The 25,732-nt window shown below is 43.5% G+C and overlaps 1 protein-coding gene across 16 annotated transcripts in view; it reads right to left on the bottom strand.

Annotated features, from left to right (window-relative positions):
* Window positions 1-25,732, bottom strand: part of B3GNTL1 (UDP-GlcNAc:betaGal beta-1,3-N-acetylglucosaminyltransferase like 1) — a 158,869-nt gene that overhangs the window by 128,030 nt on the left and 5,107 nt on the right. For 13 of the 16 annotated variants that reach the window (XR_009537400.1, XR_009537399.1, XR_009537401.1 and 10 more), the window contains exon 4: window positions 10,638-10,702. The exons of 2 other annotated variants lie outside the window; for them this stretch is intronic. Coding sequence is in view for 5 of the 14 variants with exons in the window: in XM_060132927.1 (XP_059988910.1) it covers window positions 10,638-10,702 (65 nt within the window). In the remaining 9 variants the exon portion in view is untranslated. Of the gene's footprint in view, window positions 1-10,637; window positions 10,703-25,732 lie in introns of those variants that run through there. One more of the 16 variants, XM_060132930.1, reaches the window with a different exon arrangement.

Raw genomic sequence — 25,732 nt, 5'->3', positions numbered from 1 at the left:
AGGTTATGGTGCTGACAAAAACAAGAGTGTGTGGCGTGCCGAGGGACTGGCCTCGAGGGAGTGTGAGTAGCTACGGTGCCGAGACGTCTCAGGTCTGTCTTCAACTATTTTCTGTCTTTCCTCTGTTCAAGGAAAATCTTTCTGAACATGAGTGTTAAGAATAAGGACCATTTCTTCTTTCAAAGAACCGGAGTAGGGCTTCCCTGGTGGCGCAGTGGTTGAGAGTCCGCCTGCCGATGCAGGGGACACGGGTTCGTGCCCCGGTCCGGGAAGATCCCACATGCCACGGAGCAGCTGGGCCCGTGAGCCATGGCCGCTGAGCCTGCGCGTCCAGAGCCTGTGCTCCGCAACGGGAGAGGCCACACAGTGAGAGGCCCGCATACCGCAAAAAAAAAAAAAAAAAGAACAGGAGTAGAAGAGTCTACACACATGGATATTTACCGATTGGCAGCTGCCATCAAGTAAGGGGTCGCCCATTCCTCCACCTCATTAAATTAAGGTCATCACCTGTTTCTTGAGCCTCCTTGGGAAGAGCCACCACTAAAATCACATGGCCCTGTTCCTGAGCCAGCTGATACCCTCCAGGCCTTGGGTCTGAAACACAAGCCCATAATTTTTTTCTCGGGAAAGAAAAGGTGGGGGAGAGCAGAAAGGAAAGTGAGTGGTGTGTTCGGAGAAGGAGAGGCAGGCAGGGCTGGCCATCCTGACTGCTGCTCCCAGCGTGGCCCCTGCAGGCAACAAACCTCCGGGCTTTCAGGACCGGAAGTCTGCAACACAGCGTCTTAGTGAATCCAGCTAAGAGCACCCTGCCACCTACCAACCCCCTGTACCACACAGCGGCATCAACACACTCAAATTAGTCGATAAAGTCTGTAAAAGAATTTCTACAGAAAACTTTGAATTTCCTGTCAATTATTTATTTTAAGGGAGGGGGAGTGTTTGTTTACCATGTTACACTGTTGAAGACAGAAGGAAAAGTATAACTTTAAAACGTGGCAAAATTGCCTTTGATTTTAAAACAACTGAAGTTCAGCTCAATTCACATATTCACATGAAAACGCACAACCTCCTGCCCACCAGCAGCTATAAGACAGGGGTGAGGACTCAGGGACAACGAGGCTGGCAGGGAGAAGGGAACTGGAGGGTCCCCAGTGCCCCATGCTCTGGTTCCTCCTGGCCTGGTTGCACCTCTCCTGGGGCTTCCAAGCAACTTGTCTCCTGCTTTGGGGGGCAACAGTACTTATCCGCGGAGCTGAAATTTCTAGGTGACACGCCTGGAAAAGCAGCAGCCTCCACCTGTTCCAGACCTGAACGCACAACATCTCTCAACTGTTTTCTAAAGTTGTAGCAGATTATCTCTAGCTGATCCCAATATTCTTTTCTGAATGATCCCATGCTAAAATTGACAAGTCAAACATAAAAATCAGGTGGCCACAGGGAACGATATTCAATACGCTGTGATAAACCATACTGGAAAAGAATATGGAAAAGAATATAAATATGTATAACTGACTCACTTTGCTGTTCAGCAGAAATTAACACAACATTGTAAGTCAACTATACTTTAGAAAAGTTTTAAAAAATTAGGTGGCATGCGATGCAGAGACAGGAGAAACAAACTTCCTCACTCGGCTGGCAACATCTGCATTTAATAAGTTACTGGCCAGTACACCATTCCAAATATAGTGAAAATAACACTATTCAGTAGCCTCGTGGTAACCACCATGCCCTGTGGTCAAATGCTTTGCTCTCAAAAACCCTCAAAGTAAAGTGCGTGGTCTCGTGTTCCACTCCCAGGAGGGACGTGGCGGGAGGCACTCAATCCTCTTCCTGCTGTCTCAACATTCCACCCCCTCCCCACACGCGCAGGGAAGAATTGGAGGGGAAATAGAAATACAAACCGCTAATATCTACATCAGTCAATGCTTCAACTTACCAGCAGTTTGGAAAAAATGTTTAATGGCAAAAGAGGCCGAAATCACTTTTTCAGTCACCTGCAAATCAGTTACTTAAAAGATCCCCCCTTCCCCCTCCCCGGCCCACCACCCAGATTCTGTGCCAGTTCCTTCTCTGGTCTCACAGAGAAAAAAAGCCAGACTGCGGTGGGCACGGCATGGGGAGGACTCAGGCCTGACCCAGGCAGGACCCTGCTCTGTCCCACGCTTCCTTTTAGACCCGAAGGTGAACGGGGTCAGGGCAGGGTGTACAAGAGCCAGGAACACGAAGGTCCAGGACAGTCCCTCCTGAGAGCGAGACCTCCCCCCGCGTGTCCAGGTGGCCGAGCAGCTCTCCCAGTTGTCAGGAAGGAGACTCCCCTGGGGCCTGGGCAGGCAGCCTCCTCCATTCCCCCAGCACCGCGTCCTCCACTAGCCCCGACAGCTGGAAGCTGGGAAACTCAAGAGAAAAGCCCAGTGGATTCAACAGATCCCTGCTAGCATGTAGCGCCGCATCTTAGAGAGATCACCCTTCACGTGGATCTTCCTGCAGCCAGCTTAGGAACTGCCGCCGTGCCAGGCTATCTTCCAGGAGGGCACCCCCGTTTCTAACTTAAACACAGACGCCATCGGAGGTGCTGTGCTGCTTCTCTGCACTGTAGCAGAAGACTGTTCCAGGACCCAAGACGGACGGCAGGCGTGGGTGGGTGGGACGGCGGGCTCACAGCCTCCATGGCCTCAGTGGAGCACACTTCACGGGACGACAAAACCTACTGGGTATAAATGCCTGCTTGGAGGGAAAAGTGGGGACAGTCCAGGAAGCTGACCCCACCATGAAACGAAGATGACTTTGGCAAATCTAAGTGTGTTGATAACACTCCTGGAACACGGAAGACCTGGGCTGAGCCTCATGGAAGCCTCCTGTCCTGGATGTGGTGAGGGAGGCCCCTGCTGCCCTCTGACAGTCAGCATGGCCTAAGCCACCTTCTGCAGCCAGGCAAGCAGATGCTGTGCTGCTGAGAGAGGGAGTGGGGAGGTGACCACAGTGCTGCAAACACGGGGCCGAGACCTCGTGCTTGATACCCTCCAACAATGAACACATCGGCCAGCCCAGAGGGCAGCAAAAGGCCACAACTGCACAGGAGCTTGAGGGGAGAGCAGCCAGCAGCCCCAAGACCGAATGCATGCTCCAGGAGCCTACAGGTCCGCAGACACCCTGGGGAGGGCTGGGGTGCCCAGGCGCACAAGGAAGGTCAGCAGATCTGCCGGGAGGACTGGGGAAAGGGGTAGCCAGGCGATTAATTTCTCTTCACCCCTGAGGCTGGGAAAGAATTGGGTTTTGAACAGGTCAGAAACCCAGGACACCTGGAAGCAGGTCTCTCCCAGACCCAGCAGAGGCCACCCACCCGTGGATAAAAGGGCTCAGTCCCAGGAGTGGAGACCCCACACCTCCTGGCACGCCTGCTGCCACAGCCCCTGGACGGTGTGGCCTGGCCTCCAAGGATGCAGAGTCATAAACAAACAAAATCAACCATTAATGCGCTTACGAGGACCCAGGACACAGAGCGAAATGGCAGCTCTCTAGAGCTGCCGGAGGAGAGGACAGAAAAGAGGAGCTCTCAAAGGTGTCCTAGAACACGGAGGAATGGAAAGCATAACATCTAACTTCTAACAGCAATGGCGAAGATGAAAGAGGTGGTCACAGCCCACAGCTGAGTAAATGAACTGGAAGGTCGAACTATAATATTCAAAGTTACAGAAAAACAGAAATCAAAAGGGAAGTGAGCAAACTGTAAGACCCAACATTCAAACACAAGAAGCCAAAAGAAGAAAACAAGCTAAGAGAAGGAAATTAAGAGCCAATATAGAAAAATTCATCTCATCTGAAAAAACTTTGAGTCTGTACTTTGGAAGAGCTCGCCACGTTCCAGAAATGATTCCTGACACACACAGAAAAATTCCCAAATTCCAAGAAGATGGAAAAAATCTTAGAAATCTTTGGTAAAAAAACATATTTTAAAAACCAATAAGTTCCAACCGACACAGAAAAAGCATGCAACAAAATCCAACACCTGTCCATGATAAAAATTCTCAGCAAGTTAGGAACAGAGGATGACACACAACGTGAAAAGCTACTGCTTCCTCCCAGGACAGGAGGAAGTGAAGATGTCTGCTCCACGTGCATGGAAGTTCCAGCCAGAGCAATAAGGCAAGAAAGGCAAATAAAAGGCCTCCAGATGAGAGAAGAAGAAATAAAACTGCTCCCATTTGCAGATGATGTGATTGTCTACCTAGAAAATCCTCAGGAATCTAATCTAAAAACCTAGAACCAAAAAAAAAAAAAAAAAAAAACTAGAACCAGTGAGTTCTACAAGATCAACACATAAAATAATCACATATCTATATACTAACAACGAACATAGAAATTAGAGATATTATGTCCACAAACAACTGCTCCAAAGAAAATGAAGTATGTTGGTGCAAACTTAACAAAATATGTACGTGATCTGTATCCAAAAACCACAAAATGCTGATGAAAGAAATCAAAGACGACATAAGCAAATGCAAAACACATTTTTAGGAAAGGCCACAGACACCCCCTTCTAAGTAGAATTTATTTCCTCATGATGGTGCCCAGATCACACAGCGTGGGTCCTCTGTCTGAAGGCCATAGGCCAGAGCCCCGCAGGCCCTCGTGGGAGGCACCAGCCCCACTCTGCATGGGTTTCTTCTGGGGCAAATCCCTGTGTCCCTGAGCTTTGTGCTTTGCCTCCTGGGCTTGGAGGGACTGTCTCCGCGGACTTCAACTTCCCACAAGGGGATGGGTGTCGACCTCCTGCTCACCCGAAACACTGCTGACAGACACCTTCTGAGATAATCGGGGTCTTTGTGTGACTTGCTTTCTCTCCAAAACAAATATCCTTGGACACATCTGGGACTAGGAGTGACACTGAGGTCACCCCGGGAGGCCCTTCCAACACTCTGGAAAGGCACTATTGGCCCCCAGGCAGCAGCCTGCAGGACAGCTACTAAGAGCACACTCTCTGAAGGGCTGCACTACAGTGATGGGCTCTGAAAGTCAATCTGTAAACAGACTGAGAAACTCAGAACATCGCTCTCCATGGAAATGACAGCCAACAGGATGGCTGGGTTCCAAGATAAGTATACAGAAGTATCTAATTCAGTCTAACGGAACCATTTAAATTGAACACATAAACCCGAACTCCTCTCATTCATTTAACAAGTATCTATTAATACCTACTATTTGCCAAGTTCCAGGTGCTTCAGAAACATCAGTGATAAAACAGGGCCTATTCCCTCCTGTGTGCAGCTGGTATTCTATCAGGGAAGGCAGACAATGACGATAATAAAGAACGCAGTATTGAAGGGGATAAATGCCGTGTGCAGATCTGAAGTGCTGGAGGTGGGAAATCCCAGGCGCAGGCAGGCCCCACCACTGCACAGAGGGGTGAAAGCATCACTGAGAAGCCGGAGGGGATGGTGTGGTGGGTAAGGCAGGTGCATGAGAGAGAGAAAGGGCAGGGCCCGAGGGCGTGGGCTGCAGGAGGTGAAGCGGCCGCTCTCAGGGGAGGCTAGGGAGGCAGCAGAGGCACAGGGCCTGAAGTCACCTGAGCTCTGGCTTTCGCTGTCTCTGTCTGTCTGTTCGCTGCTGTATCCCTTGCACCCGCTGCTGAACCTGGCACATCCAGGTACCGATTTGCTGAATGAATGAACTCCAGTCCCAGGAGCAGCATGGGAGCTGGTCTCCCCTGATGTTGTCACTCCTAGTGAAATGTGTTCTGAATCCAAACACGGGCACCAGACTGCATCCCAGGTGGCTAACAAGTCAAAATGCAACCTCGATGCCCCAGCAAAGGGGCCTCATGAACCCATTCTTCATGCAGAAATGGTCCATTCTGATGCACCATCTGTGGTTGTGCAGCGCTGGCATCACTCCCGTGCTGAGACGGAACACAGCGGGCACACTCGCACCCAGCCTTCACTGGAGACCACAGCCATCTTCTTCCCACAAGTACACACTCAGGGGCCAAGGCCTGTTCCCCGCAGACACTGCCACCATCCTCACACCCCGTTCCCAGACGGAGAACGCCTCCTTCGTCAAGTGACCAGAGGGCATCGTCAGGGTTGGGGCAAATCAAAATCACAGGCACCCAAGGAGACAGTGAGGAGAAGGCAGCACCCCTTCTGAGATTTCTGGACAGAGACACTTGGCCCAACACCGTTACTCAGTTTTAAGGGCATTCTACAAAAGTGCCTGGGAATCTTCGAAAACATCAAGATGAAGAAAGTCAGGGAGGTGCTGTGGAATGCTCCAGAGGAGGAGATGAAAGACTCCCAGGTAAAGGCAACATGGGTTCTGGGGCCCTTGGATGAAACGTGAATGAGGTGGGCACTAGTATCAGCCACCTGTCGGCGAGACATTCCTGCTCTGGGTCGGAGGAGACGTTCTTCTTTACAGGAAACACACACGGAAGTACTCCGGGCTGATGGGTGCAATGCTGGCCTTCAAAACAGAGTTTTTGGTACTATCCCTGCCACTCTTCTCAAAGTTGGAAAAAGGAAAATGGGCAAAAAGATGTAAACACGTGTCACGAAAAGAGGAAACTCACATGGCCAACTGACGTGGAGTGAGGCTGACCACAGCTCGAGATCAGGGGGCACAAATCAAAGCACAGAGGGGCTCCACTCTGCTCCCACCTGCTGGACAAGATTTAAGAGCCTGAGGACACCCAGTGCTGGGGAGGCTCGGGACCCACAGTGACCTGCCAGAAGGGATGGACGTCTCCAGCCACATGACAGCAGCACAGCTCCTCTCTCACAGACGAACCCGCTCATCCCCTGAGTCCTGGACACTCACTTCTGGGTGTGAATACAAGAGGAACTCTCATATGTGTACAACAGGGGGTGCGTGCAAGAACGTCCACAGCAGCTATTCACAAGGGCAAGAGCGTGGAAGTGGCCCGGGTGCCCGTCAGTAGGAGCATATGGGTGAATACACGCAGTGTGTTTGCCCAGTGGAATGTTGTACAGCAGACGAATGAATGAGCTGCAGACAATAGAGAAACAGAATGGAACAGAAAGTCTGGAAATAAACCTACACTGACATGGCCAATTGATTCTCAAGAAAGCACGGAGGGAATTCAATTGAGAAAAGAAAGTCTCTTCAACATTGGTGCAACTTAATATTCATATGAAAATATTAACGCCTGCTTCCTACCACATGAGACACAGAAATGAACACAAGGTGGATAATGGGTCTAAACATAAAAGTAAGAAAACAAGAGAATAACTCTTTTAGGGCAAGCAGAAACTTCTCAGAAAAAAAAAATTTAACTATAAAAGAGAAAAATCAATAATTTGAACTTCATCAAGACTTAAACTTCTGCTCATCAAAAGACACCATTAAAAAATGAAAAGGCAAGCCACAGACAGGGAGAAAATACTCAGAACACACATCTGACAAAGGACTTGTATCCAGAATACACAACGAACATTCACAACTCACGAATAAGACAAACGACCCATTTTTTAAAAAACAGGCAAAGATTTGGACATCTCACAAAAGAGGATTTATGAATTGCCCATAAACCGATGAGAAGGTGCTCAACGTCACTAGCCATCAGGGAATGTAAATGAAAACAAAGGAGACGCACTTCACATCTGCTAGAATGGTTGAAACCAAGGCTGACCCATCAATGTTGGGAGAAGGTGGAGGGACACGGAGCGGCCATACTGCACCCGCCAGGTCCCTTCACCTCCAATTCCTCAACTCCGCCCCTCGGTATCTTCCCAAGAGAAAGGGAAACACACACCCACAGAAAGACTTACATCAGGATGTTTATGGCACTTTTATTGAAATAACAGGGGACTTCCCTGGTGGTCTAGTGATTAAGAATCCGCCTTCCAATGCAGGGGAAGCAGGTCCAATCCCTGGTCAGGGAACTAAGATCCCACATGCCGTGGGGCAACCCAAGCCTGCGTGCTCTAGAGCCTGTGTGCCACAACTAGAGAGCCTGCGTGCCACAACTACTGAGCCCGTGTGCTCTGGAGCCCGTGCGCCACAGCTAGAGAGAGAAGCCCGTGTGCTGCAACTAGAGAGCCCGCATGCCTCAACTAAGACCCGATGCAGCCAAATAAATTAACTAATTAAAAATAAAATAAAATAACCCAAACTGGCAACTGCTCGAATGTCGACCAGCAGTAGCACAGAAACTAACTGCGGTAGCTTCACACCACGGGTTAAAGCACAGAGCGACCCACCACCCCTCACAGTCACGGGGGACCACGACGTGGCGTGGAAGCTAAACGCAGGTGCTCACACCATGCGGCTTCACTCACGCTGTCTGGAAGCAGCTCTGGATGACGGAAACATCTTCCGCCCTGACTGGGCTGTTAGTTATAGGGGTGTATAAAAGTGTCAAAACCCTCACATTGCTCACTTTGTACACAGTTTTCACACTGAAATCTTGCATTTCACTGTATATAAATTTTACCTCAATTTAAAACAACAGGATGAATTATAATGACATGCAACGACATGGATGGACCTTAACAATTTAAGTTTAAAAAGTTCAAAAATATTATATACAGCCTGGTACTCTTTTTATAAAGTTAAACACAACTAAGAATTTTTAATTGATTTTTCTCAGATTTGCATAGATACCAAAACGCTCAGCAGGGGGTGAGGACAGGGCATCGTGTGGCGGTTGCCAGGAGCAGAAGTCAGCATAACGAGGTCGGAGCCGGGAGCTCACATTAGCCTCGGACAGCAGGCTCACAGGTGCCGAGCATTATCAAAATAAACATGCAGGCACAGTCACGGACACAGAAGCAAACAACAAGACGGATGCATGGACCAGTGACGAGGAGGCGTCCTGAACCCAGGTTCAGGGTTCATCCAGTTTTGTGCCCCTGAGACCCTGGGACCTAAATTCACAAAGAGGAAAAGAAATCACCATGGAAACTGGAAAAGAACGATGATAACTAAAATTTCTGCTCAGAACTTATGGGACACTCCACAGCTGTCATGAGAAGAAAACAATTGCCTTACATTGCACTTCAGAGAAGGGAGGGGCTGCAAGCAAGGAGCTCGGGGTCCAATTTAAGGTCAGAGGTCGAGCACCAAGATGAGCCCGAACACAGCAGAAGAAACAAAACCACAAAGATGGAAAGTCAAAGAAACAAAACAAATAAACGTAGAGGAAAATGAGCCCAAAGGGCAGTGGTCAGACAAAAGGAGTGTAGCCCCATCCTGGAGGAGCCCTGCACCCCCAGACCTGGAGCAGCGCCTCACCCCCAGACCTGGAGGAGCCCAAGGGAAGACTGCATACAGATAAATGTTCTCAGAGTGCCTTAAAGTCACTGAAAAGAAAATCTATAGTTGAGTATACACTACACATACAATTATGTGTTCTTTTCTCACCCATCATAATCATCTGTCATGTTACTAAAAATTCTTTATGAGCATTACAGTAATTCTCTCATACAGATTGACCACAATTCACTTCACTGTTAATCTACTATCCAGTATTAACTTGTTTCCATTAACTAATTTTCCATCATTATAAATAACACTAAAGCCTCTTTGTACATAAATCATTTTCAGAATTTCAAGGATACCTAGAAGTGAAATTCAGGGTCAAGGGCACAAGCATTTTTTTTTTTTTTTTTTTGCTGTACGCGCGCCTCTCACTGTTGTGGCCTCTCCTGTTGCGGAGCACAGGCTCCAGACGCGCAGGCTCAGCAGCCATGGCTCACGGGCCCAGCCGCTACGCGGCATGTGGGATCTTCCCGGACTGGGGCACAAACCCGCGTCCCCTGCATCGGCAGGCAGACTCTCAACCACTGCGCCACCGGGGAAGCCCGGGCACAAGCATTTTTAAGGTTCTTAATACAAAATGCAAAATTATGCTGTCAATGCTACCAGTTCACATTGCATTTCCAAACACTGAGTATCTACATTTGTAGAGAACTTTGTTAATTTGATTTTTAAAAGTAGTATCTCGGGCTTCCCTGGTGGTGCAGTGGTTGAGAGTCCGCCTGCCAATGCAGGGGACACGGGTTCGTGTCCCGGTTTGGGAAGATCCCACATGCCGCGGAGCGGCTGGGCCCGTGAGCCATGGCCGCTGAGCCTGCGCGTTCGGAGCCTGTGCTCCGCAGCGGGAGAGGCCACAACAGTGAGAGGCCTGCGTACAGCAAAAAAAAAAAAAAAAAAAAAAAGTAGTATCTCAGTTAATTTAATTTGTGTTTGATCACAAACGATGTAACATTTTTTAAAGGTCATTGTTTGCATGTCTACCTCTGAGAGTATCAACTCCTGTCCTTTCCTATTTATCTACCACTCATTTTTCTTTGTGTTTTCTCACCAACTTGCATGAGTTACTTCTATTTAAGGTTATTAATCTTTTAAGCATTGTATTTGTCAAGACCTTCCTAGCTTATCTTCACTTTGTTTATATGTTTCTCTGCTGTGCAATTTTGTGTTTATATGTAACCCTATTTATCAAAAATCAGTTCCCTCATTAGGTGCTACAGCAATTAAACAGCAACGACTTATCAACCTTAAAGGCCGATTGTAACGTATTAGAACAATGATTTTCAAGAACCACACTAAAATGTAATACCTCTTAATTATTCAAAACATATAGTCACACGTTTTAAATAAAACAAAGAGTTACTTACCGAATCCAAAAAGCAAAGGTAAGATCCTGAGCTCTGTGCTATGGCTTGATTTTTAGAATATCCGACTGTTTAAAGAAGAAAAGGAAAAGCTCTTTTAGAATTCAATTTTCAATGGGTTCTCTTTAATAAAATTCAGTGTGATACACACAGAAGGAAAGCTAGGAACATTCTGCACCAGCAACTAAAAAATCAGGCCTCTTTAGAAGAAACTGATGGAGTAAGTATAATATAAGAGACGACAGTCCACCCAGTACCAGTGTTAAAGCAGGATGTGCTCACAGGAGGAAAATAAAGTCAGCAAACATTTATCCAGTACAGCACTAAGTTAAACCCTGGGGAATACTTTTAAAAAACAAAATTACAATGTCCCTGAATGGAAGGACTTGAGAAGAACTGGCAGGAACACTTTCTATAAAGTCTCTGTTAATAAAAGTCACGATACGGTTACCCGGCAGTTGGGGCCACATACACACGTGCGATCAGCTGGTAGAAGCTCACTGGACTGGACACTTCGTGGGCAGTTACCTGAACACATATTTCAGTGATGAGGTACAGGCCCTGTCAGTGTCCACTGTTCCTGCACATACTGGGACACCCAGCTCTTCCGGGAGGTACAGACCCTACTTCACCAAGACATGATCGGCACAAGAACCCCTCTTGGGATGGAAAATACACCACGCGTATGAAAATACACAAGGAGGATGGACAATCGTGGCCGCACGCGGCGTGGGTGCCCCTTGCACCGCCGAGCACAGGGAGCAGGCACCATGTGGGGACAGCACACGGAGCACAAAGGCAGCAGATTCACCTGTGCACCTGGAAATCCTTCCCTTGGGGAGGGGGGCTTCTGGGCCGGTGATGTCGCTCTTCATCAGGGTGCTGGCTGCACAGTGTGTTCAGTTTGTGAAAATTAATTGAGCTGTACAAAGATGATAGGTGTACTTTTCTGTATGGATATTATATCTTAAGAAATGTTTTAGAATCCTTGCCTTCAGAGATTAGACCTGAGTTGGAAGGAGAGGTAACCGACAACCTATATTAAATGCCAAATGAACGGTGGGAAGCTCTAGGGAGGCTTATGGAGAGAAGACGAGACCACGGCAGAGGGGGCCAGAGAGATGACGCGAGTTTACATCGAGAGAATGGGGTTCTGAGTGATGAACTGGGCAGTGAGCAGCATGGGGAGGACCGGCAGCTTTCAAGGGAGGGCAGCCAGGATAAGGCTTCCGAATGAGGAACAGAGCGCAGAAATGAACACACAGCAAGCTCGGTCTACATGCTGAGGGCGGGGCAGGTTAGAGGAGGCACTTAGTCCAAAAGAGGGGACCAAGGGGCCTTCGAGGGGCACAATTCCCACCTTCCCTAGAAAGGAAATTCTGGTGCCTGAATCGTATTACAGAGACACTTAGATTTGGTGCCACCGAGGAAAGTCGCACAAAGCAGAACAGGTGTGGGCAGAGTTAAAACAATAAATCCCTCTTACTCAGAGCTGAGACAACCCGAAAAATGTTGGTCCCAGGGGACACCAGCAAAGTGTCTGCCCCAGGCCTCACTCCAGGTGCTCCCCAGTTTTCCGCTGTAAGGGGAACAGGGAGAGAAGGCAGGTCCCTCCTGTTACTCAGTCACTTTCTGGAACAAACCACACTGCAACCAGAAGTAAGGACCTTGGCCCTCATGCAGGGCGTCAAAGGGTGTGACCTAGAGCAGTGCCTTTGGCTGTTTTCACATGAGGTAGCACCTTAATTTCCAGCATTAATCCTAGAGCTTAGCCAACCCAAACCAGTTAGCAGGACAGTCACAGATTTCAAAGAACCACAGGTATAACAAGCAAGAGAAGGAAATGCACACAAGGGGAGACAGGGGCCTGGCTCCTGACCCCTGGGGATGGATTAGCAACTATAGGTAAATCTCCATCACCACCACAGAGCAAGGCAGGCCCAGAGAAAGAGCTCACAGAATCAAAACGAAAAATGGGAAAAGACACACTGAAATTAACAGGGGCTGTGTTTAAAAAGTGGTTTTATTAGCGTTGGGTTTTAGAAGGGGAAATATCAAACCCAAGAATTTGGGTAATGAAGGAAAATGCATCTACTAAGGAAGCTGAAAGTTTCTCACGATGAATCTTGTGTTTGGCAAAGATAAGGAATTTGCTTTAATATTATTGCCTTGAAAAGTCAAATGTTTGTGCCAGGGCCTGATGTTTGGGGAGGTCTGTCCCTTTGTGAGGGGAGTCGGTTGTCATGGCCACAGCAGGAAAAACTCCCGCCTCGGTGCGATATTAACATTCCTTACTCTTGGAGAGAAGAGGGTGGGATTGTGTTTTATTTCAATTTTAGCAAGTGACCACATTATTAAGAAATGTTTTGCTCTATTATGATATGAAATAATAGTAAATGAATCTTAACCCAATTTAAATACCCAACACTCCTGAAAATAGACACTTTGGAGCTACATTATCCAATAGTCGATATAACATTTCCTATTTAAGAAAATATTGTTCTAGGAAAATATGTCCTTTCTGACATAATCCAAATTAACTGTTTTATTATGTGTAACACAGGATTCCCATGAATTCGCTTGCTTTATCCAACTTCAGTGAGACAGCAGAATCATTTCTTCACAAGTTACAATTTACTTTTTTATTATTTATAGAATACATACAAATACGATATGGCTCAAGTTATATCTACTCTTTAAAAAGTGTTTTATGAATGATAAAACTTGCTTTTAAAGTGGAGATTAGACAAGCAATCGCAAGTCATCAAAATGCCTTTAAATTACTTCTGTTCAACTATGGAAGATGCGAAACATCTTAATTAAAGAATATTTTGAAAGGTTGCTCACAGTAGTTTCAAAAACCACCATTTGTTTACACACATTTCAGAAGCAGGTTGAAATGGATGTCGCACAATAACTGACGTATAAAAAATTTTCTATTTCAAACAGGCTAAAGATAATGAAAACAAGAAATAATTCGGGGGAAGATACTAAAAATATGCATGAGACGGAGGAGGAGGAAGACAATAACAGAACAGCTGCTAAGACTTCTCAAGGGCCCACCGTGTGTGGCCTCCTCTGGAACCCGGCACACATCAGCTTGTCTTACGCCCTCCCGACACCCACACGGGCACCTACTGCTACAGCCTGTTCACAAAGAAGGAAACGGAGGCGCGGGGTGGGTGCAGTGGACCCAACCCCGCAGCGGCTCCAGAGCCCCCTCGCTCGAGCACCTGCCCCGTCGCCCATCCTCGGCACCTCAGAGGCTGCACCAGAAGGCAGGACCGTGTGCTGCCCTCACCCACCACAAGGCACCTCTGCGTGGGGTCACTGTGCGATGTCAGAGAACACAGTCTTTCCACAGGAACCTTCTAAAATAGCAGGGAAAAGGCTTTCTTCTTTTAAAAGACCAAGATTTTAAAATTATTTCTGATTTAGCATTTTTTTCTAAACTATTTTAGACAATTTTCTGCTTTCCTAAGTAGAGTGCACTGGCTGCTGTTGTGAAGAACGCAAGGCAGGGCAGGGGAGCACTTTCTGGGAGAGAAGTCTCTGCTTCGTTCTCTGAAGCCCAACTATTTCTTAGCCCATTTTCACCAACATCCACCCTCTACCTGCCCCCCTTCCAAAAAAAAAAAATGCTGGCAGGAAGCTGCAAAAGGTAAAGTGAAGGGCACCTGCCCTGGCTGCCCTCAGTGGAAGGAGATGCACTTAAGCCCCTCGTGGAGAAGCACACTATCTTACTTGAGAGCCAGTGTTCAGAGATGCTTAAATCTGTTTGAGGGCGGGCCCCAGAGAGCTCCGATCCCAGCTGTGCCATCGAGGGGGGCAGTGTGAACTCTGAGTAAATCAGGACTCAGGCGAGACCCACGTGAGCTTGCAAGATGCACAAGCAAGAATCAGCAAGTGAGACCCACTGAGTCCCCCGACCACCCAACACCAGCAGAAAAGAGCAGAGAGAAAGCGGGAAGATGAGAAGGGGTCTTGGAGGACAAGAGGCATCTAGAAAGAGTAGAACTGTCTCTCCCGCTCACACCTCTCCCCTGAGAGCTACCTTGAATACTTCAATCCTATGCCACAACCCTACTGACCCACCCACCCACCTGGAAAGGATCTGAGTAGCTGCGAGCCTTTGTTTTGGCAAGTCACCCGCTGGGTTCGAACAGGATCTCATAGCCGAGCTAACACCCCTCCGGATCTCATCTGAGGGGTATTCCAGAGGGATCTCAAACCTTCAGCTGTGTCGGGAGCTACAAGGTTCCCTTAAGACCAAGCTCACTATGGAGGTGAAGCTACACCATTCCTGAGGATTTTAAAGAAGTGGTTCTCAACCCTGGATGCGCTGCAGTATGTTTTGGGAAGCTTTTACAACACGCATGCCATGGTTGCACCCCAGACCGATTACACGAGAACATCTTAGGGTAGGACTCAGGCCTCAGGACTCTTAAAGCCTCTCCAGGCAATTCTAACATGCTACCAAAGTTGAGGACTACTTTTTAAAGAAAGACATGACTCCTAAAGCCTATAGGAACCTGTCCACCAGCCTATCATCTGCCCTACCTCTACCTTCAACCCCACCAGCCACAGTCTCAACATCTGTCCTGCCTCCACTTTCAGCTCTAGCAATGTGTGCAGGCATATTGTTTTCAAGTCTTATATGAAAACTGTAAAGTCAAACTACTGGAAGCACACTAGATTAAAATTAAAGCTAAAAATGCAAAGTGAACCATTTTTACAGAAACAGAGGATGAATGAAGAAACAACCACAACTTGGCCCAGCATCATGAAATTTCAAAACTCAAAACATAAAGAGAAAAATCTTAGACACTTTCAGAAAAGATGCCTTTAAAATAACAAGAATCAGACTTACATAAGATTTCTTACTAGAATCAGGGGATACCAGAAGATAATGAAGCAACTCCTCCAAAATTCTAAGGAAAATTATTTTGCACCTAGAATTCTATACCCAGACAAACTGCCAATTGAGTATAAGTACAAAATAAAGACATTTTTAGACATGTAAATACTCTAAATATTTTACCATCCACATACTGGATATGAAAAAATTACTTGAAGAAGTACTTAAGAGAAATTAAAAAGGAACATAATTAAAAAGAAAATTAGGGGCTTCCCTGGTGGCGCAGTGGTTGAAAGTCCGCCTGCCGATGCAGAGGACACAGGTTCATGCCCCGGTCCGGGAAGATCCCAGATGCCACGGAGCCGCTAGGCCCGTGAGCCATGGCCGCTGAGCCTGCGCGTCCGGAGCCTGTGCTCCACAACGGGAGAGGCCACAACAGTGAGAGGCCTGCGTATCGCAAAAAAAAAAAAAAAAGAAAGAAAAGAAAAGAAAATTAAATAAAATAAAAAGAGAAGTAAAAAAAAAAAAAAAAACCCAAACAATGGTGCATGTGTATACAGTAGAAGGGAATAAAGCAGAAGATTTTTTAAAGGCTCCATAGATTCTGACACCTGGGAATCCCCTCAGTGTGCAGCACGGGGTTAGCAGCAGATTTATTTCAGTTCCTCCTCCAAGTCTAATCCACTAGGTGGTCTGCAGTGAAAAACAGTTACTTAAAAAACCATTAGTGCTGTTTTTGCAAGGTTTAAGCTGTTGGAATCAACTAAGTCAAGTACATAAAACAACAAGAGTTACAGAACAGAATGCAAAGATTATAAACCCTGACAATATAGATATATTATGACAAACCAAAACTCTGAGGGGGGAAAAAAGAGAAAGGGAAGTGTGAAGAACCTACAGTGGGCTAAATGTTTCCTCTTTCATAGCAAGTATCAACTGACACCGTGGGTTAAATAAATCCAGTAGGAACTAAAAGACACGGGTTGCTCCTAGGGTGTGGAGCTGTTACATTTCACTGCAGACCTTTCTGTGTGTCTGAATTTTCTTTTTTTTTTTTAACCACAAATTGGTATTAAAAAAAAAATCTGTAATTAGTCAAAGTAGACATTTATTCGTGAAAATAAGTAAACGGTTTTCCTGCTATCTAAATGCAGGCTGTGAGGCTAGTTTACATGGGAGCTTGAGACAAAAGTGGGCTGAATTGTTCTACACAGTTATTGCTCTCATGAAGCTACATCAGCAAGTCCAAGACCTTCTGTTCTCACCCCTGAGCCAGACATGTAACCCACACAAAAAACTACAGACCAACGTTCCATATGTATATAGATGTAAAAATCCTTAAGAAAACCGAATAATTGCCTTGTATGAAAATACTATAGTGTTATGGCTGGTTAGTTCTGGCACTGCAAGAGTGGTTCACTGTTAAGAAAAATACTAATGTAATTTACTACAATAAAAATGTTAGGAGAAAAAAATAGGCCATCACCTTAACAGACAACTAAAAGACGTCTAATAAATTCTACACTGACGCCTCTTTTTTTTTTCCTGGCTGCACCATGCAGCACATGGGATCTTAGATCTCCATCAGGGATCAAACCCACGTCCCCAGCATTGGAAGTGCAGAGTCTTAACCGCTGGACCAACAGGGAAGTCCCTGATGCCTCATTTTATAAAGGCTTACTAAATTAGAAATATCAAGTTACCTCGATAAAGGTATCTATCAGAAAGCAATAGTAAATGTCATACTTTTAGCACTGAAACACTACAAACATTCCCACTAAGCCAGCATAATAAAAGGATTCATTAATGTGATTCCACATTGTTCTTCTACCCCCCAAAAAATATATGAAAAATAAAGAATAAATTAGAAATAAAGAAACAAAATTATAATATTTATTCAGGATTAGATTACCTAAATAGAAAATCTGAGATAATGTGAAAAACTATCAGCGTTGGACAAGACAGGGAACCAGTGAAACTGGTAGTCTACCCTCTCTACCCAAGTCCAACACTAGAAACAAAAGGAGATCATAGACTCTGAACTTCCGATTTAAAAACTGCAAGAACCTCGAGAGGAGACAGAAGGAGGTTGTACCCTGACGTGGAAGGAAACCCAAATACCACAGTCCAGAGGCTCGCTTGGCAAGAACTTCTAGATTGTGTTCTTTCCTCCACCCGCCACTGTGTGGGGAGCTGACTGCCCGCCCCTCCCTCCATCGCTGTGAAGCAAAAGAACAGCAGGTTCAGGAGGCAGCACCAGGACTGGGAGAAGCTGTTCCCACAAACACAGAAGACGGCCATTTCAGGCCTCCTCCTTCTCTTCTCCCTGTCCACTCCAAAAAGGAAAGGAATTGCACGGAACAGAGGAAGATGGAAGGATGAACAGAAGGAAGGGAAGCGGGGGGTGGGGGGTGGGCAAAAGCAGTACAGGCAGGTTACCTAAGGGGCACGCTCACCTGTATGGGGAGGTGCTCTGGGGGCAGCAAGTAGGGACTAAAGGAAGGATAATAAAGCTTGTGATGAAATTTCTTCATCACAGGATCCACCAGCCAACACTCAAACATGCCAGATAAGGACATACAAAAGGTAAAAGAATTCATCATCAGTAGACCATCACTGCAAGAAATGTTTTAAAAAGTCCAGGCAGAAGGAAAATCATAGAAGACAGAAATCTGGCTTTACACAAATAAAGAGCACTGAAAACTAACTATATGAGTAAATGAATAATTTTCTTTCTTATTATTTAAATCTCTTAAAAAGATGATTGACTGTTTAAACTAAGTTAATACCAACGTTTGTGGGGTTTATGGTACATGTAAAAGTAGAATGCATGACAACAACAGCAAAAAAGGTAAGAGGGGAGAAAAGGACATGTACTGTCATGAGGTTCTCACACTATATGTGAAGTTGTACACACATTTGAGGGGCGGAACTTGGTAAGTTGACAGTATATTCTGTAAACTCCAAATCAACCACTAACAAGGCAAAAAAAGGAATTATAGCTAATAAGCCAACAAAGGAGATAAAATAGAACCAAAAGAAATTTTGATTGGAGCTGGCCTGACAGCACAAGTTCCACAGACTGCTTGCCAGCAAAACTGGTAAAAATTATTTTTTAATAATTCAATTTTTAAAAATTATTTTTAAAATAATTTTTAAAAAACCCAACCATTTACAGTCTCTGGAAATGGCCCTAACACACAGCAAATGAAAAAAATATTTATTCAAGAAAATCTACTAAAACTTAGTAATAGTGAGGGTCTAGGTATGTGAGCCAAGACCTGCTCCTTCCCTCCCCCAAGAAGGAAACTCCAACCCAGACAGGTACAGCCAAAAATACAGGGTTCCCTCTTCTGCTAGGCCTGACAGAAAGCTATTTTTCTGGGAGAGATAGGGCATCAGCATTTCTCATCCTGGCTCCAGGTACCTGTTGCTGAGGCTGCGTCCCAGGCAAGTGCAGTTGAAAAGTGGGGCTCCCTTCTCCCACTCAGCCCCCATGCTGGGATGGACTCTCTGTCTACACTGGGAATGGTATCACCAAGGATACTGGGGACCCAAATGCCCTTGCCCTAGTTTATGGGGTGGGGGTTCCATACTGAGAGAGACATGGGGTTACTGCCCACCCCCTGCTTCATCTGCAACAGGGTGTGAAGGTCAAGCCCTAGGGTACACCCAAAACAGTGGTGAGAGGCAGCTGGTAAAGGAGATTGGTAGATTCATTGGCAATATAGGCTAAACTGTGGGACGACCAGTTTGCTAGACATAAACGGGTAAGAGACAGCTGAGAAGAGCCCTCCTGGTGTCAGAACAAACTTTAAACACTGACCTCAAGAACTATTCCTTTGAAGGAATATGAATTCACTTGAATTATTCTTATATAGCAATTTATGCTCTTAGGTATTGTTGAGAACAGTAAAGCAGTCAGCAATAAGTGGAGCTTGACAGCTGGGTGTGGTAAGGGAGAGAGAGGCCAGCCCACACCACTGGCACCTCAGGGTGACTGTGGGTACACCCAGCGCTGTATTCCTGAGAGAGATGATTAGAGGTTTCACACTGCAAGGGCAGGGGAGCAGACTTTACTAAAATTATCCAACCAGTCAATATACAAGCAAACAAGTCAATAATAATAACAAGCCTAGTCGGGGTGGGGGGGACCAGTACCCAGAGTTACTATAATATATTATCTAATATGTCCAGTTTCCAACAAAAATTAGGAGACATGCAAAGAAACAAAAAAGCATTACCCAGACACCGAATAAAAAGAAGGCCCAGAAACTTCTAGTGAGAATATCACAGTGTCTGATTTAACAAAGACCTCAAAGTAACCATTATAAATATGTTCAAAGACCTAAAGGAAACCGTAATTAAAGAAGCAAAGAAAGGTATGAAGACAATGTCATATCAAATCAAGAGTATCAATAAAGAGACAGAAATTATTAAAAAGGATCAACTGGAAATTCTAGAGCTGAAAAGTATAACACCCTAACTAAAAAATACCCTGGAGGAACTCAACAGTATATTTGAATCGGCAGAAAAATTAGCAAACTTGATGGATAAAAATAATGCAATCTGAAGAACAGGGAGAAAAAAGAATGAAGAAAAATAAACACGACCTCAGAGAAATCTGAAATACTATTAAAGACACTAACATATGCATAATAGTAGTACCAAAAGAAAAGGAGAGAGCAATAAGCACAAAAAATATTCAAAGATATAATGGCTAAAATCTTTCCAAATGCAGTGAAAAACATTAATCTACACATTCAAGAAGCTCAACAAACTCCAAGGAGGATAAACTCAATAGATTCACAACTAGATACATCATAGTAAAAACACTGAAAGCCAAAAACAGGGAGAAACTCTTAAAAGAGACAAGGGAAAAAAAAGGAAATCTCAGTAAGATTAACAGTTGACTTTTCAGCGCCAACAATGGAGGCCAGAAGGCAGTGGGATAACATATTCAAAGAACTCAAAGAAAAAACTGTTAACCAAGAATCCTATATCCAACAAAACTATCTTTCAAAAATAAAGGAGAAATTAAGACATTCCAAATAAACAAACACTGAGAGAAATTGTTGTTGATTCACCTTACAAGAGATACTAAAGGAAGTTCTTTAGATTAAAAAGATTGACCCCAAGTGATTCCAGGGAGTATTTCAAATCCATGAAAGAAAAAAAGAGAGCACCAGTAAAGTAACTGTTAATTATAAAAGACAATATAAATGCATATTTCTTCTCCTTTCTTCTGCTAACTGAAGTAGCAGTAGTAAAAAAAAAAAATTGTATAAAACAATATGTAACAACCCAATCAAAAAATGGGTGGGGGCTTTCCTAGTGGCACAGCGGTTGAGAGTCCACCGGCCGATGCAGGGGACACAGGTTTGTGCCCCGGTCCGGGAAGATCCCACATGCCACGGGGCGGCTGGGCCCATGAGCCATGGCTGCTGAGCCTGCACGTCCAGAGCCTGTGCTCCGCAACGGGAGAGGCCACAAGAGTGAGGGGACTGCGTACTGCAAAAAAAAAAAAAAAAAAAAAAATCTACGAACAATAAATGCTGGAGAGGGTGTGGAAAAGAGGGAACCCTCCTACACCGTTGGTGGGAATGTAAATTGATGCAGCCACTACGGAGAACAGTATGGCAATTTCTTTAAAAACTAAACATAGAGCTACCATATGATCCAGCAATCCCACTCCTGGGCATATATCTGGAGAAAACCATAATTCGAAAGGATACACGCACCCCAGTGTTCACTGCAGCACTATTTACAATAGCCAGGACATGGAAATAACCTATATGTCCATCGACAGAGGAATGGATAAAGAAGATATGGTACATATATACCATGGAATATTACTCAGTCATAAAAAAGAATGAAATAATGCCATTTGCAGCAACATGGATGGACCTAGAGACTGTCACACAGAGTGAAGTAAGTCAGAAAGAGAAAAACCAATATTAATGCATATATGTGGAATCTAGAAAAATGGTACAGGTGAACCAGTCTGCAAGGCAGAAATAGAGACACAGATGTAGAGAACAAATGTATGGACACCAAGGAGAGAAAGCAGGGGATGGGGGGTGGGATGAATTGGGAGACTGGGATTGACATATATACAATAATATGTATAAAATAGATAACTAATAAGAACCTACTGTATAGCACAGGGAACTCCACTTCACTGTACAGCAGAAACTAACACAACATTGTAAAACAACTATACCCCAATTTAAAAAAAATGGTACAAATGAACCTATTTACAAAACTGAAATTGAGTCACAGATGTAGAAAACAAACTTATGGAAGCGGGAGTATACATTGGGAGATTGGGACTGACATACACATACTACTATATATAAAAGATAACTAATAAGAACCTACTGTATAGCACAGGGAACTCTATTCAGTGCCCTGTAATTACCTACATGGGAATGGAGTCTAGAAGAGAGTGGATATATGTATATGTATGGCTGATTCAGTTTGCTGTACAGCAGAAACTAATACAACATTGTAAATCAACTATACTCCAATAAGAAATTATTAAAAAACAATATGTAAGTAATGTATTATTGGGTCTATAACATACAGAAACTCTGAATCTGGCAAAACTATCCTTCAAAAATGGAGAAATAAACACATTTGCAGATAAACAAAAGGTGAGGGAGATATTCCCTAACAGATCTGCCCTACAAGAAATGCTAACAGGAGTCCTTCCTGCTCTAATGAGAACACTAGACAGTAACTTGAAATCATACAAACAAATGAAAAACATTGATGAAGATTACTATGTAGCTAAATATAAAAGCCAGTATTATTTTACTTTCAGTTTGTATTTTTCCCATATGATTTAAAAAACACATTAAACAATGATTATAAACCTATGTTAATGGGCAAATAATAAAGATGTAATTTGTGACAAAAATGATATAAAGTGGGAGGTACACAGCTGTACAGGAGCAGAGCTTTATACACTATTAAAGTTAAGTTGATGTTAATTCAAATTAGATTGTTATAAATTTAAGATGTTAATTGTAATCCCCACAGTGATGACTAAGAAAATAACTTACAAATACACAGAATAGGAAATGAGAAGGGAATAAAAATGGCACACTAGTAATAACCAATTACACACAAAGGAAAGCACTGATGGAGGATTGAAGAATAAAACAGATAGACAGCATATAGAAAACAACAGCAAAATGGCAAAAGTCCTTCCTCGAAAGTAATTACTTTAAATATAAATGCTCCAATTAAAAGGCAATGATTGGCAGAATGGATTAAAAAAACACATGATACATTTAAATGCTACAGGAGACTCATCTTAGATCCAAAGGCACAAATAAGTCGAAAGTGCAATGATGGAAAAAGATATTCCATTCAACCAACAACCAAAAAAGTGCTGGAGTGATTAAACTAGTACTAGGGAAAATAAACCCTAAGTCAGAAATTGTTACAAGAAACAAAGGACACTATATACTGATGAAAGGGTCAATCAAGAAAATATAACAATTATAAAACTATACACATCTAACAAGAGAGCCCCAAAATAAATGAAGCAAAAATGAACAGAATTGAAGGGAGAAACATAATTCTACTATAGTAGTTGAATACTTCAACACCTCACTTTCAATAATAGATAGAACATCAAGACAGAAGGTCAGTAAGGTAATAGAGGACTTGAACAACACTATAAACCAAGAGACCTAACAGACATATACAGAACACTCTACTCAGTAACAGCATTGCATTGCATTCTTCCTAAGTGCACATGCAACATTCTCCAGGACAGACCACATGTCAGGCCACAAAACATATCTCAAAAAATTTTTAAAGACTGAAATCAGATTAAGTATCTTCTCTGACAACAATGGAATGAAACTAGAATTCAATAACGGAAGGACAAATATGTGAAAATTAAACAACCTACTCTTAAATAACCAATGGGTCAAATAAGGGAAATTAGAATATACTTAAGAGATAAATAAAAATACAGCATACCAAAACTTACAGGATGCAGTAAAAGCAGTGATCAGAGGGAAATTTATATATAAATGTCTACATAAAAGACATCTCAAGTCAACAACCTAACTTTACATGTTATGGAGCTAGAAAAAGAACAACACATTAAACACACAGCTAGCAGAAGGAAAGAAATAATAAAGATCAGAACAGAGGTAAATGAAATAAAGACTAAAAAAACAACAGAGAAAATCAATGAAACCAAAAGTTGGTTCTTTGAAAAGATCAACAACATTGACAAACCTTTAGCTAGACTAAGAACCAATAAGCTTCAAATTACTAAAATAAAAAATGAAAGTGGGCAGACTTCCCTGATGGTCCAGTGGTTAAGACTCTGCACTTCCACTACAGGGGGTGTGGGTTCGACCCCTGGTCAGGGAACTAAGATCCCACAAGCCGTGAGGCACAGCCAAAAAAAAAAAAAAAAGAAAAGAAAAAGAAAGTGGGTTCATTACTACTAAACTTAACAGAAACCTAAACAGATTATAATTGAATATTATGAACAACTGTATGCCAACAAATTAGATAACCTAGATGAAATGGACAATTTCTAGAAACACACTAACTCTCAAAACTAACTCAAGAAGAAGTAAAAAATCTGAACATACCTATAACAAATACAGAGATTGAATCAGTAATCAAAATCTCCCAACAACAGCAAAAAAGCCTAGGATCAGACAGTTCCACTAGTGAATTCTACCAAACATTTAGATAATTAACAACAATCCTTCTCAAACTCTTCAAAAAAAAAAATAGAAGAAAAGGAAACACTTCTTAACGCATTCTACAAAGCCAGCATTACTCTGATACTACAGTCAGACAGAGACATCAGAAGAAAGGAAAACTACCTACCAATATCCCTTATGAATATCTATGTAGAAATCCTCAACAAAATACTGGCAAACTAAATCCAGCAGCATATTAGAAAGATTATACACCATGACCAAGTGGGATGTATCCCAGTAATGCAAGGGTGGTTCAACATATGAAATCAATCAGTACAATATACCACACCTTAATAGAACTGAAGAAAAAAAACCTACATGATTATCTCAGTTGATGCAGAGAAAAGATTGGACAAAATCCTCTTTCATGATAAAGAAAAACATAGTCAACAAACTAGGAATTGAAGGGAACTTCCTCAGCATGATAAAGGGTATTTACAAAAATCCACAGCTAACATCATACTCAATGGTGAAACACCATACGCTTTCCCCCTAAGATCAGGATCAAGACAAGGGTGTCTCCTTTCTCCACTCCTACTAAACACTGGAAGTTCTAGCTGAAGCAATTAGGCAAGAAAAAGAAATAAGGCATCCAGTTAAAAAGGGATAAGTAAAACTATCTCAGTTGCAGATGACATGATCTTAAATATAGGAAATCCTAAAAACTCACAAAAAAACTACTAGAGCTAATAAACAAGTTCAACAAAGTTGCAGGATACAAGATCAATACACAGGAAAATCAGTTTTCCTATACAATAACAATGAACAATCTGAGAAGGAAATTAAGAAAACAATTCCATTCACACTACCATAAAAAATAATAAAGTGCTGAGGAGTTAATTTAACCACAGAGGCAAAAGTCTTGTACATTGAAAGTTATAAAACATTGATAAAAGAAACTGAAGAAGACCTAAGACCTATGGAAAGATATTCTGTGTTCATGAATTGGAAGACTTAATACTATTAAAGTGACAACACAACCCAGATATGCAGATTCAATGCCATCCCCATCAAAATCCCAATGGTCTTTATTGCAGAAATGAAAAAACTGATCCTAAAATTCATATGAAATTGCAAAACAATTTTGAAAAAGGAAAACGAAGTTGGAAGACTCATACTTCCCGATATCAAAACCTACCACAAAGCTATGGTAATCAAAGCAGTGTAGTACTGGCATAAGAATAGAGTCCAGAAATGAACCCATTCATTTACGGTCAACTGATTTTCACAAAGGTACCGAAACTCTCAATGGAGAAAGAATAGTCTTAAACAAATGGTGTTGGAACAACTCAATATCCACATGCAAAAGAATGAAGTTATATTCTTACTTCACACCATATACAAAAATGAACTCAAAATGGAACAAAGACCTACATAAAAGAGCTCAAATTATAAAACTCTTTGAAGAAAACAAAGGAGTAAATGTTCATGACCTTGATTAAGCAATGATTTCTTAGATAGGACACCAAAAGCACATAAAATGACAACAAAAATAA

This window comes from Lagenorhynchus albirostris, chromosome 20 (genome assembly GCF_949774975.1).
Source record: "Lagenorhynchus albirostris chromosome 20, mLagAlb1.1, whole genome shotgun sequence".
NCBI classification, from domain to species: domain Eukaryota; kingdom Metazoa; phylum Chordata; class Mammalia; order Artiodactyla; family Delphinidae; genus Lagenorhynchus; species Lagenorhynchus albirostris.
The sequence above is the reverse complement of the archived record's forward strand: the minus strand, read 5'-3'. Positions and strand labels throughout refer to the sequence as shown.